Source organism: Hyperoodon ampullatus, assembly GCF_949752795.1.
Source record: "Hyperoodon ampullatus genome assembly, chromosome: 5".
Classification (NCBI taxonomy): domain Eukaryota; kingdom Metazoa; phylum Chordata; class Mammalia; order Artiodactyla; family Ziphiidae; genus Hyperoodon; species Hyperoodon ampullatus.
The window spans coordinates 130,785,861-130,805,209 of record NC_136918.1 but is presented as its reverse complement, the minus strand read 5'-3'; the positions used below and the strand labels follow the sequence as shown (position 1 = coordinate 130,805,209).

Genomic DNA, 19,349 nt, shown 5'->3' with positions numbered 1-19,349 from the left:
ATTCTTAGTAGAATCAGTCAATGTTCTATTTCTATCATTTTCTACCCGGATCTACAGTATGATCATATCTTGTTAAATAAGAAAAAAATATATCTTTGGAAATGAATTATGATCTCTGAAAACATCTGGTAATAGGTTTGTTTTAATTACCTTATTTAAAATAAAATAACCCTTCTCTCAAACTATATCAGGCAAGCATTAAACTCGTTAGTATAAATGTCGGCCATGTGGGTAATAAGGAGAAGCAATAGATTTTATTCACTATCCCTTTAAAATAAAAATCTTTTGGCCAGTGCATAGCAGCCACCAACCTCTTATGCTCATATTGAATAATTTCAAGTTAGGACGAGCCCTGTCTCTTCTGATACTGTATTCTAAGTTTCTCCAGTTGTTCTATACATTGCGTCTGGGCCAGCTTCAATGTCCGATTCTCCTCCGTCAGTGCCTCAAATTCCCGAGCCAGCTGAGCGGCATCCAGCTTCTCCTTTTCTGCCTGATCCAGCTTGGCAATGAGCTCCTTTCTGAAGATTCAGGGGGGCAGGTGAGGAAGAAGCATAAAATGTAATGCAAACAAATTAAATTATACAGCAACAGGATAATGGAAGTCGAATATGTCATTTTACTTTTCTAAATTTTACCCACCTCTGCTTGCCTCCAATGAATTACTTTTATTTTTCCAACTTCACAAATGTTAGATGCCTTTATTTTATCCCAGTACCTCATCTAGATATATCCAAAATATTAAACATATACCAATGCAGATATAGAGAACAAATGTATGGATACCAAGGGGGAAGGGGGGAATCAGATGAATAGGGAGATGGGGATTGACATATATCCACTATTGATACTATGTAGAAAATAGATAACTAAAGAGAACCTACTGTACAGCACAGGGAACTCTACTCAGTGCTCTGTGGTGACCTAAATGGGGAGGAAATCTAAAAAAGAGGGGATATAAATACACATAAAGCTGATTCACTTTGCTGTACAGTGGAAATTAACACAGCATTGTAAAGCAAATATACTCCAATTAAAAATAAATAAATAAATAAATAGAAATAAAGTAAACATATACCAGAAAAAGCTCAATAAGTCCTTTCACAGTCAAAAGGGGTGATCTTTTAAAGAGTACAACAAATTATAAAAATTATGACTATTTTGTAGGAAAAAAACAGAAAAATTTGTGTATAATTTAAGATGCTATTGTCTTACGGGTAGGTGAATCATAGTTTGTCCCTTACCTAAGTTTTGTCCTTCAAATACAATTATTATCTTCTTTTGTTTTCTATTTCTGAGTTTAACAAATCTTTACTAGGCAAAGTAACAAATCTTTAGGAAGAAATTCCAGTTGCCTCCTGCAGATATTATTTTCCATGTCTTTCCCTAGCCCTTATATATATCTTGTCGCCCTAACTAACAAAGCAATATCTTTACGTTTGGTGCTGACTTGACTCCTGAATTTAGGAAGCAAGCTAAGGTTATTGGAGGGAACTTGTAGTGATAACGCCTAAAACAATAAATATTTTTAAATAATTCATTGATGTAAATACACATAATAAGGGGCTAAAGATTTGCAGTCTATATTTAGATTTAATAAACATGACAACCTGAAAGAGGTCCACTCCCCTTATATGTGTCAGTTAATCCTAAACTAGACTTAACTGAATTTTCCTTTGCCTCAACATAAGGGTATGTCATATTTCTTTCTCCTCTGTATGCGAAAGTGCAGAGACCTGGGAGACCACTTGAACCAAGTGATTAAACTTGACATCATTAGTAATGAGACCAATAGACGCCCCATGCATCACAAAAGACACATCTTTTCTGTGGTATTCCTGCCAAAAAATGCACACATCAGACAATCTCAAATTGAGAGAAACGTTACAAAAACATTTGAAGCCTGTATGCTTCAAAATGTTAAAACTGCTTCACATTTAGAAAAACTAAAGAGAAATGGCAATGTAACGCAATGTGCAATTCTGGATTGAAAAAAAAAAAAAGCTGTGAAGAACATTATTGGGAAAGCGATGCAATTTAAATATGGCCTGTGAATTAGATAATACTACTGTATCAATGCTAAATTTCTTAATTTTAATTATTGTATTGATGTCAAGTGAGAGAATGTCCTTGTTCTTAGAAAATACTCACTGAAGTATTTAGGACAATGGAGCATGATATATATATATATATATATATATATATATGCACACATATATATAATTGTATATGTGCATGTGATATAGATAGATGGATAGACACCCCATCTCTCTAAGAGAGAAAGAGAGAGAGAGCTCCAGTAGTATGTAGTTTTGAGAGAGGGAGAATAAAACACAACTGGGGAAATTCTTAATAATTAATGAATGCAGTAAAGGAAGTATGGGGGTTCTTTTTACCATTTTTGTAACTTTTCTGTAAATTTGAAACTATCACACAGTTGCCCCAGGAAAAGGATAAAAAGCAAATCAGAATAGAAGTTCTAGTATTTTCTTTCTGCATTCAACAGACTGCTTTGTGTACCCAATTTGGTGACCACTGAGCAAAACCAGGCACTGGAAAGAAAGTGCCTAACAGGGACAAAGGGAAGATAATCTGGAACATTCATATGCATATACACAAGGTTCCTTTGGGCTCTATTGATCTTTGAATCTTCCATAGTATTTGGAATATAAAGGCTCCCAGAGATAAATTAGAAGTTTGGGATTAACATATACACACTACCATATATAAAATAGATAAACAACAAGGACCTACTATATGGCACAGGGAACTATACTCAATATCTTGTAATAACCTATAATGGAAAAGAATCTGAAAAAGAATTTATATATATATATATATATATATATATATTTGTATAAAACTGGATCACTTTGCCATACACCTGAAACTAACACAACCTTGTAAATTAAGTATACTTCAATTTTTAAAAATGGTTTAAAAAAAGAATATAGGGAATTCCCTGGTGCTCCAGTGGTTAGGACTCCGCTCTTCCACTGCAGGGGGAATGGGTTTGATCCCTGGTCAGATTCAGTGCGGCCAAAGGGGGAAAAAAAAAAGAATATAAAGTCTCTCAATAAATACTTATTGAATAAATATAATTGAAGAGTAAGGTACCTCAGAGACAACGTATATTTTAAAGATGAGGAAACAGAAACTCAAAGTGCTTAATATAATTGGAAAAAGTCACACACCTAATAAGAAACAGCCATGAATCGAACCTATCCTCCGGATTAAATGCTTAAGGTTCTTTGTCTCTAAACATAGTTTAAGCAATAAATGTCAATAATTAAATATTAGTAAAGTTTCTTACATAATTATCTTAAAGAAATTGATTAGTAAAACTTATGTAAGTAAAAAGAGACATGCCTCTAAATCCCTCATCCATCAGATCGTCTACTCCTGGTCTTTTCTTCCTTTCAAATGAACTGTGTCACACAAATAATAGCTACTGTCCAGGCTCCATATCTGACCACATTTAAAAGTCCTGAGGATATCTGTTATTAGTTTTGACTAGCAGGGAAAATAAATCACAGATTTTACAACTAAAAGGAAGGGTCATGATTGTCTAATCCAATTTTCTTGCATTGGAGAAAGTCAATAATAATTTCTTCCTTACTGGAATCAAGAAGACTCAATTGATAGGTTTCTAAATTAATTTCATGTATTTGATAAGCAGTTACACATCTATTTAATGAATACTGTCAAAACGTCTGTTGCCTCCTGTCCAAGACCTATTTATATAGACAATTGATGCTCATTCATTAGCAATTCATAATGAAACCCCAGTACATCAATCTACAAAGATAATCTTGTAAATAGATGATCTGGGGAGCAAGTCAATATGTATAATTGGCTAGAATGTGGTCCTGCCTTTGATTTCTTGTTTATCATTTCCCTTCAGTGTAATATGATAAAGGTGTAGAAGGCCATCATTACAGGAATCTTATTTATACCATAGTTTTCCAGATGATGTACCTCAACAGTAAAATGGTCATAACCTTGGGTCCGCCATAGATCATCTGCTGGCCCCATCCTAAGCCACATGCCTGGAAAAGTTTTTATTTGCTAAAACAAATGGGGGAAGGGGAAATCCAAGTGAGTCGGTAAAGAGAACTTTAAAACTTTCTGCAAACTAATTTCAAAATTAAGGAGATTCTTTATGTTGTAGGAGGTTGGGAAATTGATTCATCATTAGTACAAGTATTTCTCTGTTTCTGGAAAGACCAGAACTCTTGGAACTTTCTAAGTTAACTAAAGACTTTTATTTGGAAAAGACAAAATCCTAGGCAGTTTAGCCCCCAGGAGCTAAAGTGTTTTGAATAATAATGTAACAAAGGATCTTCCCTGGTGGCGCAGTGGTTAAAAATCCACCTGCCAATGCAGGGGACATGAGTTCGAGCCCTGGTCCAGGAAGATCCCACATGCCACAGAGCAACTAAGCCCATGCGCCACAACTACTGAGCCTGTGCTTTAGAGCCACGAGCCACTACTACTGAAGCCCATGCACCTACAGCCTGTACTTCTCAACAAGAGAAGCCACCGCAATGAGAAGCCCACACACCACAATGAAGAGTAGCCCCCACCCGCCACAACTAGAGAACACCTGCATGCAGCAATGAAGACCCAATGCAGCCAAAAATTAATAAAATAAAATTAATTAATTAAAAAAATAATAGTGTAATAAAATACTATCTTCATCACAGGGCGAATTTTAGCTTAAATAGTGATTTAGACTGTACTGTTAGTGGTTCTGGAAAGATGTGTGTTCTAGCACCAACATTTATACACAGGAGAGGAGTAGATGCTTCAAGATGACAAAAAGGATGTGAAAGTCCACCTTCATCTTATGCAGGTGGAGGAACAATAAATGGTATTGAAATGGAATTTCCAAAACACAGTCTAGACTTTGGTATTGAAGCCCTACAAATGAATGATACAGGAAAAATAAATTTACCATATCCTCTGGGAGCCAAAGGGCAACACCTTACCTTTGCAGGAAGAAGTAAGATTTGCTCTAGAGTTTCTCAGCCTTGGCACAATTGATCTTTTGGGTCAACTCTTTGTTGTTGGTGGCTGTCCCAGACATTGGCCTTATAGAAGGTTTAGCAGTATCCTTGGCCTCTACTCCCTAGAGGTCAGTAGCACCTCCCCTCACCCCACATCATCACAACCAAAAATGTCTCTAGACATCACCAATGTCCTGGGGGTAGGAGGTTGAGGAATCAGCCTAGTTAAAAACCCCTACTCTATAGGAAATGGAGATTTCCACCATCAATCACCCAAAAAAGAGTTAAATTCTGGGTTAGGAATAAGGGGAAAGGCAAAATGTTTTCCTTGTTCTGTTTTTTGTTTGTTTCCTTATTTTAATTAATTAAGTAATTTTATTAAAGTATAGTTGCTGTACAATATTATATAAGTTACAGGTGTACAATACAGTGATTCACAAATTTTAAAGGTTATACTCCGTTTATAGTTATTATAAAATATTGGCTATATTCCCTGTGTTGTACAATAGATCCCTGTAGCTTATTTTATACCTAATAGTTTGTAGCTCTTACGCGCCTACCTCTATACTGCCCCTCCCCTTTCCCACTCTTCACTAATAACCACTAGTTTATTCTCTATATCTGCTAGTCTGCTTCTTTTTTGTTATATTCTCTAGTTTGTTGTATCTTTTAAATTTCACATATAAGTGATATCATCAGTATTTATCTTTCTCTTAGACATAGACTTTTAAATAACTATGATTAATATATTCAAGAAATAGAAGAACAGATGATATATTTCAATAGAAGACTGGAGTCTACAAAAAAAAAATCAACAGACTACATTAATGGAAAAATTAGATGAATTCCAAGTAAAATCTAGAGTTTGTTAATAGTAATATATCAATGTCAGTTTCTTAGTTTCGATAAATGTACCATGGTAATGTAACATGCTAACGACGGGGGAAACTGGCTGAGAGAAAAATGTTTCCTCATTCTGCTCCCCTAAAGATTGGAGTTTCTTTCCTTAGCAAGGGAGACGAAATTAAAGGCACTCTCACTGAAGAGAGGTAAATATTCTGTCCCTTTGAATGTGGTACCAGGCAGAGAGGATTAGGTGGAGAGATACCTGGGAATGAGATTCCAGTTAAAAGACTGGACTGTCTATAATTAGGTATAAAAGGCCCAAATCATTATGACTGGGGCATAAATGGAAAGTGTAATCTCACAGTCTAATGAAATCTGGTATATTGGGATTTCACATAAAACTAAATCCTGAAACAAAAGAATCCCCTTGTCCACACGGGGAGGGGGAAGGGTAAACTGGGATGAAGTGAGAGAGTGGCATGGACATAGATACACTACCAAATGTAAAATCGATAGCTAGTGGGAAGCAGCCACATAGCACAGGGAGATCAGCTCAGTGCTTTGTGACCACCTAGAGGGGTGGGATAGGGAGGGTGGGAGGGAGATGCAAGAGGGAGGAGATATGGGGACATATGTATATGTATAGCTGATCCACCTTGTTATAAAGCAGAAACTAACACACCATTGTAAAGCAATTATACTCCAATAAAGATGTTAAAAAAAAAAAAGAATCCCCTTGTCCACACCTCTGCCTCTGAGTGAAGAGCCAAGACAGTTCTTTGGTCCTTCTACTCATTCACTTGACAAGTATTTGTTGAAATCCTATTGCAAACCAAGCCCTGTCCTCAATTCTCGATAGACTAGTTAGTCTCGGGGAGTGTATCTCCACTGTTGGAAAATGAACTCAAAACCTATAAATTATACAAAAGGCATCTTATGCATATTAGACATCTTAGGAAAGAGGATAGAACTTTCCACACATTACTACATACCCTGCAAACACTTGTGGAGAAGTACCTCAATTTACTGTTTCTTTATGACAGTGGAAACCTGCTTTCTGAGGGCTGTGTAAAGATTTAAGAACAATGTGCCTAGGGCCTCCCTGGTGGCGCAGTGGTTGAGAGTCCGCCTGCTGATGCAGGGGATACGGGTTCGTGCCCCGGTCTGGGAGGATCCCATATGCCGCGGAGCGGCTGGGCCCGTGAGCCATGGCCGCTGAGCCTGCGCATCCAGAGCCTGTGCTCCGCAACGGGAGAGGCTACAACAGTGAGAGGCCCGCGTACCGCAAAAAAAAACAAAAAAAACAATGTGCCTAGAATAAAAGAGTGAGGTTTGGTTTTCAATGTTTTCTAACTGTGGTATCGTTTTACAAAGAAAAGTGTACCCTGAAGTGAATCAAATAGAATACATAAAATTGAACTTCCCCTGTTTGGCCCTTGTGCAGCACCCCGCTCCCCATCACCCTCACCATCCCCAATCTCTGAGAGGTTTCCTAGAACACAGTTTAAAAGCTTCTGCTTTCAGGAATGCCCATAAAGAAATAAATGTTTCTGATTAATAATAAAAACCTCTTGTTGGAAATTTCAGGATAAAGTAAATACCATGACTAAAAACAAATCAGAATAGGGCTATTTCTAGACTATGCCTTTACAAATTAATTATGCTCCCTTTTCACCCATCCTGATATGTTCCCCTCAATGAGGTGTTGCTCCCTCAATCATCATTTTATGTATCTTAAAAAAGGCAGGAAAATACAGGTCTTATACTGATTGTGGTACTCTCATATGAAAACACTTTTCTAATGTTTTGCAACTAAAATTATATACAACATTTTTTAACTCAATAATAAAAAGACAAATAACTCAATTTAAAATTGGGCAAAGGATCTGAATGGACATTTCTCTAAGAGTCATAGAAATGCCAAATAGCACATGAAAAGATGTTCAACATTTTTAGCTATCAGGGAAGTGTAAATGAAAACTACAAAGAAACATCATTTTACACCCACTAGCATAGCTATAATCAAAAAGACATAATAGGTGTTGGCAAAATGTGGAGAAATTGGAAACTTCATACATTTCTGATGGAAATATAAAATGGTGCAGCCACTTTAGGAACAGTCTGGCAGCTCCTCAGAAGGTTACACATTGGGTTATCATATGACTCAGTAATTCTACTCTTAGGTACACACCCAAGTGAATCAAAAAGATACCTCCACACAAACACTTATACATAAATGTTTGTAGCAGCATTATTCATAATAGCCAAAAGTACAGACAACCCAAATGTCCATCAACTGACAAATGGATAAATAAAATGTGGTATAACCATATAATGGAACATTATTTGACAATAAAAAGGAATGAAGCACAGTCATACCTCATTTTATTGCACTTTGCTTTATTGTGCTGTGCAGATATTGTGTTTTTTTACAAATTGAAGATTTTTGGCAACCCTGCATTGAGCAAGCCTGTTGGCACAATTTTTCCAACAGCATTTGCCCATTTCATGTCTCTGTGTCACATTTTGGTAATTCTTACAATATTTCAAACTTCTTCATTATTATTATATTTGTAATGGTGATCTGTGATCAGTGATCTTTGATGTTATTGTTGGAAAAAGACCACGATTCGCTGAAGGCTCAAATGATGATTAGCATTTTTTAGCAATAAAGTGTTTTTTAATTAAAGTATATATGTTTTTTTAGACATAATGCTATTGCACACTTAATAGATTACAGTATAGTGTAAACATAACTTTTGTATTCACTGGGAAACCAAAAAATTTGTGTGACTCTCTGTTGTAATACTCGCTTTATTGTAGTGGTCTGGAACCGAAACTGCAGTACCTCTGAGGTCTGCCTGTACTGATGCATGCCATAGCAAGGATGAACCTGGAAAATATTATGCTAAGTGAAAGAAGCCAGTCACAAAAGACCACATACTGCATGATTCCATTTATCTCAAGTATCCAGAATAGGCAAATACATAGAGACAGAAAGTAGGCTAGTGGTTGCCAGTGGCCAGCGGGAGGGAATGGGGAGTGACCACTCAGGGGTACAAGGTTTGTTTCTGGGGAGATGAAAATGTTCTAAAATCGTGATGGTGGTTTCACAGCTCTGTGAGTCTACTGAAAACCACTGAATTATTTTTTAAACCACTGAATTATTTCTTTTAAGTTATATAACATTTTTCAACCTGACTTTTCTAAGATTTTATCTTTTTCTGACAGTCTAAGTCAATCTTTTACACACCAGAGCACCTCGCACAATTTTTCATATATAGAGCAGAAGAGTGGTCTCTCCTCTGAACAAGATAAAAAACAAAGCAAGTTTTACTAATTGTAAATCTATTTGTAGAACTAATTATAGTTTAACCATATATTTTTAAAACTGCCAAACAATTCAGTGATAAATAGCAAATGCCATAAAATATCTGTATCTCACTTCCATTTCATTGGAAGTTTCCATTACATACACAAAACCTATATGTGTTCTATAAAAATGCTTATAATATTTATTGAAAAAAGTATGTATACATTTTATGTTACTATATTAGCAATTATATAAAAGTACTTATTCACACCCAAAAGGCCTAGAAAAAATAGGCAAAAATTACAGTAGGAGTTCTGTAAAGATGTCAGAATTCTTGGTAAATTTTTAAAGCTTTCAATAAAATTGTCATTTTTTTTCAGTTGAGAAGAGAAAAATTTCCAATGAAAGTAAGAACAAGCTTTTTGTATATCACTGGTCAATAAGCCAGAAGCTATTCTTTAAATTAAATTCATCCCATGCTGAATTTGTAATCCCAGAAAATGTTTGACTCTCTTTATCCACCCAACAGACATGATTTAAAAATTTAAAACAATAGTTATAATCAACTCTTCTCCTCTCCCCTTTGCAAAGTCTCCCAAACTAGGTCCAGGGAGACCCCCTCTGGAGATGAGAGAGAAGTTCAGCTTAACCTGTGCCCACATGGCTCCAATATTCAAAAACTCTCTTTTAAAATACCTGATTTAGTGACTCTTTGTGTGTCCAGAGTATGCTAGCCAATCACTGGAAGCAACATAATCAGCCACATTTTATTAAATGATGGGGAAGAAATTCTCATCCAAATCATCAAAAAAATGGAGAGTGAATTTACTTGGGTCAAATCCATTTGGCCCAATTTATCTTGCCTGAACACAAAGACTGTTCAGGAAAATACCTGTTGTAAAATGAATTTCTGCTTCAGTAAAGTGTTAATGAAAACACGGATCACCCATAACCCTTGGAGGACTAAGTTCATTTATTTATAGATATAAAGTATAACCCTACTTTGAATTTTAACAATTTATCTTAGCAATTCTTTATTGCTGATATTGACTCCATATTTTAAATACAGACCATACAAATTACAAATTTTAAAAATGCATACATGGAGGATATAACAGTTTCCTATCATCAGCTACTGTAAATCACCCCTATTCGTATTTTACCCTATGTGCAGCTCCGTATTCAGTGATTAACATTCAGAGATGTTAAAGGGTATCCAGGTCTGCAGAGAACCATACATAGTCAGAAAGGACAGAAACTTCAGTGGGTAACTATTGATAACACTAGCCCACAAAAAGTGCCCAAAGAATCATTCCAGTGAATTTTCCTTCACCCAGGAAAAGCACTGATCACTGTGGGATGGCTGGGCTAGGGACACAGGCTAAGCTCTTTTCAAGGATAGCATTTGGACAGGTGAAGAGGAAGGAGGGAGACTCTATACTGAAAGCCTAGTGTGAGCAAGGGCACCGAGGTGGGAAAAGTGAATAGGTCAATGTAGCTGAAGACGAAGGATGAGCTAGAACATTCTGCAGAGGTACTAAGGCCCGAGGTAGATTTTTCAATCCAGGCCAAGCACTGGGTGCCCTTCTCTAGCAATAGGAAACCATAGGCAGGGAAAGCAGTTATAATATTACATTGATCAAGATTTGAAGTAACAAGTCCTGATCCCAAATGGCAGAAGTGGGAATGAAGAAAAGGAACTTGAGAGACTTTATAAAAAAGAAAGGAAAAAAAAATCAAAGAATTTGGTCTTTGTCTCACATCTAGTCAATTATTAGGAAGAAAAGAAAAAAAAAAAGACAACATCATGGTTTCAAGAAAACTCCAAAGTTCAAAGAGGTTTAAGGAGGAAGTAAGATTAGTTTTGCAGAAACAGCAGGAATATGTTTTAATAAAAGAGCAGATGAATCACTCTCATATTGTTATCCTATTGTATTTTTAATGCAATATACAAAAATATAAACTTACAAAATATATAATTTAGTGGGTAAGTCTTGCATTGCCCCCACCCAAAAAAGCTACATATGGGGCTAATTTAAATAACACTGTACTTCCGGTCTAAAGTGTTTACAAATAAATACATAATCACCTGGGGCTTTTTTTCCTGTCACAACACCACAGTTCACATACACACATGCACACACACACACACGTACACTCACTGGAAGATACCTTTATAGGCTATTGATTATACAAGTCCTCCTTTAACTTAACCACTGGTCACATTATTAGTAAGCTTCCTCTGTTCCTTTATGAAACTGTTTTTAGGGCTCATATTGTGTGTAAATGGACAATCTAAGCATTCTGACCAATTTATGAAAACTCTTAGACCAAAAAGAAAGTCTCAGACATGCAAAGGAAAAGTTGTATTTCTGATCTCCTCATAAGCATCCTTCAATGCCCTATAACCCAAAGTCCAGGTAAGACTTTATGTTTGAAGCAAGGAAGTAAGAAAATAACATGCTAACTGTGGTCTTACAGAGAATGTAGAAGTCTGACCCTAAAACCCATGCTGCTCGCTAGCATATTATACTGTGCAACCATTATTCTGGGGAGTCTCCAAAGGGCCCCACGAATTTCATAAATCTCTCAAAACAAAATATATTTCATTTATATTCAGTTAAAAATTAAGTTTTGTATAAATATAAATACAAAGTATAAATATTGATATAAATATGGAGTGATACCATGTATCACTCCAGTAAGAAGAAGGAAAGAAGCAGAAACTTACAGGCTCACAGTATGTTTGGATTATGTGTCACTCAGTCAACAAAAATTTATTCAGTATCTACATGCCATGCACTGTGCTAGCCTTCAGGAATATGATGGTGAGAGACACCTGACTATCCTCCCTTTTATGACACTTACCACTTAGCAGGAGATGCTAATATTCATCAAAAGATCTCCTTAATAAATGTGTACATACAAACCGACCAGTGCTATGATGCTTTGAAAGTATGAAAGAATGGGGATCACTGGGTAGACATCAGCAGAATTTACTGCAATCAAAAGGAGGAGAATTGGGCTTCCCTGGTGGTGCAGTGGTTGAGAGTCCTCCTGCCAATGCAGTGGACACGGGTTCGTGCACCGGTCCGGGAAGATCCCACATGCCGCGGAAGTGGCTGGGCCCGTGAGCCATGGCCGCTGAGCCTGCGCATCCGGAGCCTGTGCTCCGCAACAGGAGAGGCCACAACAGTGAGAAGCCCGCGTACAGCAAAAAAAAAAAAAAAAAAGGAGGAGAATTCTGAAGCATAAAGTTATGAGTAAGTCAAGTGATAGTGCTTTAATTAATAGAACTGCCTAATTCCCTAGAGCAGAACTGTAATGGTAATAGAAGCTATCAAGATAAAAACTTACTGGACTATTGGGCTATAAAATGTAGTTAGGCAACTAATCCATTTGCATTTTTCCAAAGAGCCATCACAGTGACTTCTTTACTTGATGTGGGTACTCCACCATTCAAGCATTAATTAAAATTCACCCCAAGACAAAGTGCTCTGGGGCCTTTGGGCACATTCACGTGGAACATAATGTGGCTCTAGGTGGTATTTTTGGCATCTTTAATTTCCTGAACTAAAGAATGCTTATTAAAAAATTAAATTTGAGTAGGAAGCACTCCTGTGGTTCCTCTCACTACTCTGTAAAGCATTTCATCTAGCACAGTTCCATTTGGATCATTTCTAGAATCAAACATGACATGCGTGTAACCTCTGAACCACAGAATGTCAGTTCTCCTCCCTGTATGTCTCCCTCCCTCTTGCTCCCATGCTCAGCCTTTTCCTCCCCTGCCGCTCCCAATCCATGGCCCCTGGTCCATGGCCAGCAGTCAGGATTCAGGGCTGAGGGTGCTCAGGGGGACAGTACTTACTTTCTTTCCTCAAGCAGGGCGATTTCCTTTTTAACCTCACGGTATTCTTCTGCTATCTGGCAGTGCTGTTTGAACACCTGCATGGATTCCATGGAGTCATGACAAGGTGGCAGAGGCTTCACAAACAACAAGAAGAAGAAATCAGTCCATTTCCTTGTAGCAGAATAAATTACCAACCATCGTGCTCTACTGCTGTTCTTTAGAAGGAGAGTTTTTGCATGAGAATAGCACTGTCAATCCACATTGGACAAAGTTCAGCTGATTCTACTTGACTACAAATAGAGAAGTGGTCTGATCCTCCCCACATGCATCTTCCAGTGTTATTCCAGGGCATTCTCAGGCCCAAGCCAGAGCCACGAGACCCATTACAGATCAGTTACCTGCCATGCGCTGGAGGAAAAATAAGTCCCCTAATAATTCTGTACTTCACCCCAGAAATCTTAGACTCTGCTTTAGAGAATTAGTGATGGGGAAATAGTTCAGTTGGCTGTTTCAATCCCCCCTTGTTTTCTGTTCCTGTAGCTCTATCACATCTTGTAGAGTGGAGGAGCCCTACAAGAAAGGAATCCAATGAACTTATTTATAAAACAAAAATAGTCACAGATATAGAAAACAAACTTATGGTTATGAGGGGAGAATGGGGGGGTGGGTAAATTGGGAGATTAGGATTGAGATCTACACACTACTATATATAAAATAGATAATGAATAAGGACCTACTGTATAGCAGAGGGAGCTCTACTTAATACCCCGTAATGACCTACACGGGAAAAGAATCTAAAAAAGAGTGGATATATTTGTATATGTATAACTGATTCACTTTGCTGGACACCTGAAACTAACACAACATTGTAAATCAACTATACTCCAATAAAAATTATTTTTAAAAAAAGAAAAATGAAAGGAATCCAAACTGAAAAAATGATGCTGGCCTGGAAATAATGCTTGCAAGAATTAACAAAGCATATGAAAGACCAAACCCCAAATAAAACAATGCTTATAAAGCGTGTGGCCAAAGAGAACAAGGCTTCCTGTCTTTGCTTCTCTCCCATCCATGAGGGAAACAAAGGCCAGCATGCAAGCCTTTCTAACCGAAACATGTTGAAAATCTTCTTTCCAGAAATTATTTTTAAAGAACTAGCTTTCCCTGAGTTTGTAATCCTTAGTTCTAATTAGTGGCACATTATTTTATTTATTTCTTTTTTTAAAACATCTTTATTGGAGTATAATTGCTTTACAATGGTGTGTTAGTTTCTGCTTTATAGTGGCACATTATTAAAAGCATTACTTGGAGAAATACTAGCTAATAGTCTTTTAAAGAGTTTTTTAATCACCTTTTTCAATTATTTATAGAAAAATGTTATATAATATCTGAGAAATATGACTTAATTGTTAAACAGGCTCTTCTGTCTGATCCTCTCTTCACCATAGTCTTTATATGTAAACTATGTGTCTGAGTAGGTCATAGTCTCACTAATTTTATATTAATGAATTTATACTAATGAATTTCTTACTACTTGCTCCTCTCACTATATATTCTTCAAGGACACAGATTTCTTTGGGTATCATATTTAGTGACCTCACCCAGGATGCAAAAGAAATTCTAGAAAGTTCTACAAAATTCTATAAAATCTGATTGATAAATAAGATGACCCTTCCTATTTATCATGAAGCCTCTGAGTAGAGATCTTCTAAAGGAAATAAAATTTGAAATAGACTTGGATGAAATTAACCTTTATGTGGAACATCTGTGGTGTTCTAATCCATGGAAATTCATCTAATAATTATATTATGTAGCATCTTTCCCTACTGCCCCATGAACACATTCACAGCATAAACTCAGCCTGTTGGAGCCATTATCTCTTTCTATAGTGAAATAAATTAAAAAGTAGTGCCCAGGAGTATTACAGTACAACTCACCCCAGGAGATGAAGCCATTGCCAAAGGCATTCAGAACTCCTGGCTCCTCCAATCCTAAAAATCACCACCCCCTCATCAATTTTCACCTGTTGCACTGGCAAATGACCAGGTATAACAGTGAGGGGAATGAAAGCAATTTACTCTGGGCACCCTCACCAAGCTGCTATTAAACCATCTGTGCCCTGTTAAAGGATTTGCATACTGGTAAGCCCCAAGACTCAACGCATCCTATTTCCTGTCCCCATGAACACTCAGTTCAGCCCATAACTTGCCACATGGAGGTACCTGAACCACGAATTCAGCATAGTTACCTATCTGACAGCCAGAAGATTTTAGGAGTCTGTGTTTGCATGCCTAAGAGGATACAGATGAAAGCAGCCATGGAAAGGGAGAAATGCCCTTTGCTGCTATAATTTAAAAGAAAAGCTGAAATTTACAGATAATAATTTTCTTAAGAAGAAAGAGTCCTCTTTTCCCCCTTGGCTTGCCAACCCGCAATGCTTTTTACTAAGGGGGAAATGTTTTCATGACTTCTTTTTTCATTGGCACTATTTCATTGTGGGAAATTTGAAGATGTTTTTATGTACAGGTAACATGATCATGCTAAGGGGACATTAGGATATGGAGTATTTCAGGATATATTCAGTATCCTCATATGTTCTCAGCAGGAAGATCATGCTACACATCACAATATTTTCAAGATTGCCCACAATTAAGAAGTAGTGCCAATTTTTATAAAAGCCAAAAATAGTTAGTGTTCAGTGTTTCAGGGAGTAAAATGATGCCAGGTGTCACTTCAGTTTCCGGTTCCTAAAAGCTCTGTCTACACCCAGCCTGACATGTAACTCAGCAGCACTACATGTTCTTCCAATTTGTATGAAAGCATTAAAGAACAAAAGTAATTATTTTTTAAGCAAGAAGGGAAGTTATATTGCACAACACACCACAACACTGTAAAATTATCTCATTAGTTTCCAGGGGCTGGGGGTGGAGGGGAGGGGAGTAAATGAGGAATTATTATTTAATGGGTATAGAGTTTCAGTTTTGCAAGATGAAAATGTCCTGGAGATTGGTTGCACAACAATACGAATAAGAAAAAAAAAACAATACGAATATACTTACCACTACTGAACTGTACACTTAAAATTAAGAAGATAACATTTGTGTTATGTGTTTTTACCACAATAAAAAAAAAAGTTTAATGCAAAAAAAAGTATCATTAGATCTTCTGCTGCCCCCAGCCCATCTTCTAAGCATTGCTACCAGGATTCCCTATCTGAGACTCACTTCATTCACACCCTACCTTTCTCTCCTTCCCAAATTTCTCCCCAGGAAACTTAAAATTTCTCACCCCTTTATAATTCAAAGCCATGTACCACTAAACCCAAACGTTGCTGGACAAAATCAAAGCGTCCTCTGGTCAGCAGGACCCACTGTTCTTAGAAAGCCATTTGACATCATTGGATGTTTACTCCAGTTCAGGAAACTCATCAAAGAATTTTTAAAACACATATTGTTCTCATCCCAACAGGAATTTACCTGATATAAAAAGTAGAACTACAGAGTAATGAAATGTATTGTCCTGCATGACATAGCACACTCTCATTGTTTCATGATATAATGTGGGTTTGTGTGTATGTGTGTTGTATCATAAGGTCCTCACTGAGAGTGACTCTCTCTTACCTTCTTATAAGCCCTGAAAACAGGAGAAAATATATGACCAACAGGGTTCACTGAATAAAGTGTTTACCCGAGGAAATAGATTCCTAAAATTCAAGCACAAGAATCAGGTTTCCAATTTAAAAATGGAGCTACTAGTAGGCTTACATCATGTGACATTTAAAACACTGGCACCCATGAATTAATCAACTGTACATGGATTTAAGATACTATTTAACATGTGTTCACATTTTAAAATAAATAAATAAGTAACGTAAAAGAATGCCTGTGATAACGCAGATGAAAACAACTATTAACATCTTGGAATAAAAATTAACACAGCTTTAAAAAAAATTTTTTAAGTATAGTTGATTTAAAATATTTTATTAGTTTCAGATATGTACAGCAAAGTGGTTTGGTTGTGTGTGTGTATATATATATATATATATATATATATATATATATATATATATATATATTCTTTTTTAGATTATTTTCCATTATAGGTTATTACAAGATATTGAATATATTTCCCTGTGCTATACAGTAAATCCTTGTTTATCTATAAAACTTTTTATTTCAGTTCTCATTTCTTGATTTTGACTATTTCATCCAAGAGATTTTCATACTTATAATCCTGTGCTGGGAATGGGCAAGCAATAAATAAACTCCATGTTGATAGTGAATTTCTTTTCTCTTCAGGAAGAGAAAGTTTCCTTGTTATTTTCTCCACAATTACCCTACATCCTCCCATGGTTTGGATGCATTTATCAAACGCTCTTGCTTAAAGAATGGAATATTGAATTTCAAAGAAAAGGAAGCCAAAGATATTTCATATGAAAATGAAAAGGTAAAAGTATTCTTCAGGCACTCAGGGACAAACTCTGTAGGGTCACAGAAACAACTTTTCCGGTCCACTCGATGCCATGGTATTTGGTCTACTCACAACCCAGCCAGTTCTAAGAAGGTTAAATTAAGACCTTCCCTTAACAGTGTCTCAAGCCAACTTTGAAACACGTTTTCCCAAGACACAGATTGGGGTTTGGATGAGGTCAGAGCCCAGGAGGAGGCACTTCCTCCACACCCCCTTTCCTCTATCCCCCCTCATCCTGCTACTGCCTGAGGATGGAGCTTGCAAGGGCTTTAAATTACATGGCAGTGTGAGAGAGCCGCTACTATCTCTGGTATCCACCCCAGTCATCTGGACCAATTTAACAAGATGAAGTAAGAGAGAAACCACAGGCTCCTGTTCCAAGAATGCGGGCTTGAGCCACACCATCCCATCCATCGGTTTATAGCAAGCTCCTCCCGAAATGGACTCTGTCCTCTGGAAGGAGCCCCGTGGGAAAAGATCCAGCCAAGCATCTCTCCGCAAGAGGCAAAGCCAGCTTAAGCGTTTCCGTTTTCTACTTGGCTTCTTCAAATACTACTGGCCCCATCCACTTCAAAAATGTAAGAATTTAATTTTCCTCTCCCAGCTTCCCACACAGAAGATATATTTAGGAAGCTAAATATTCTACAGTTGCTGAGCAGACTGTATTTGTATTTATTCCTTGATTCTCAGTGTTATCTTTATTTTGGGGGCAGAATGGGGGTGTCTGGCTTAAATTCATGTTGCATTTTAATGTCCCCAAATTAAAAAGCATAATTTGTTAAAACTAAATGGAAAAACACAGACAGGACTAATTGCAATATTTGAAAACTCTGTTATCAAGAACTGTAAATATTTTTTAAATATTTTAAGAATTGACATTTCTATAGTATCTACATTATGGTCAAAGTCAGCACTGGTAATAATTATACTACACATATTATACATTATATAATATTGGAATGAAGGATATTTAAGTCATTTCTGTTGATGTAGGCAATATTAAAGGGAGCGAGGACTCGAGTGGCCCAAATGCTTCTAACAATGCATATCCTAATGAACTGGGCTTCTCAAAAAAAAAAAAAATTAAAGGGATCAAATTAAGCTCCAAGATATCTATATATGTTTTCTGTGTGGCCCCAGCAGCCAAAAAAACGACTGTAAGATACTTTTCAATGTGTGCATGAGAGAGAAAGTGGCAGACATTTTTTCAGTGTTTTCTCTGGATGTTCAAGACTAGTGCAGTAGAATCTTAGAATGCTAAGACTCCTCCATTTTCTACCACTTTTGTTTCCCAGATAGCAAGTGATACACTGATGCAAGACCTAAAAGAAGTTTCTGGAGTGATTGCTCGGACAACAAAATACTATAGTACACAACCAAAGCTGCGAAATTGTTTATTTGTGGAGGTGACATCAGTTTCTGGACTTACCAAACTCTGTCTGAGAAAAAAGCAAGTTCAATGTGTACCACGGAGACACCTGTTACTGTCTTCTCAGATTAGATGGGAGGACTTTAGGAGGAATTGAAGCTATTGCTCAATTTGGTTTGAAAAAATAGTCACACTGTTTTCCAAGTACCTTAGCTTAAAGAAGAGGGCATCAGCATCTCTGTTCCTAACTCAAAAACCCAAAAAGATGCTTCTCTTATTTCATTTTACACATATAAAGATACTAGTGCTTAAATATTTCATTCAATAAACAACTTCAGGGCTTCCCTGGTGGCGCAGTGGTTGAGAGTCCGCCTGCCGATGCAGGGGACACGGGTTCATGCCCTGGTCCTGGAAGATCCCACATGCCGCGGAGCAGCCGGGCCTGTGAGCCATGGCCACTGAGCCTGCGTGTCCAGAGCCTGTGCTCCGCAA

General features: G+C 37.0%; 1 protein-coding gene across 2 annotated transcripts in view; it reads right to left on the bottom strand.

The window, feature by feature from the left end:
* Positions 1-340: 340 nt before the first annotated feature.
* The window catches only part of MAP3K7CL (MAP3K7 C-terminal like), a gene marked incomplete at both ends in the record, with an annotated part of 42,840 nt that continues 23,831 nt past the window's right edge, over positions 341-19,349 (bottom strand). For both annotated transcript variants that reach the window (XM_079705094.1, XM_079705093.1), the window contains 2 exons: positions 341-521; positions 13,037-13,152. In XM_079705094.1, the coding sequence (XP_079561220.1) occupies positions 341-521; positions 13,037-13,152 (297 nt within the window). The remainder of the gene's footprint in view (positions 522-13,036; positions 13,153-19,349) is intronic.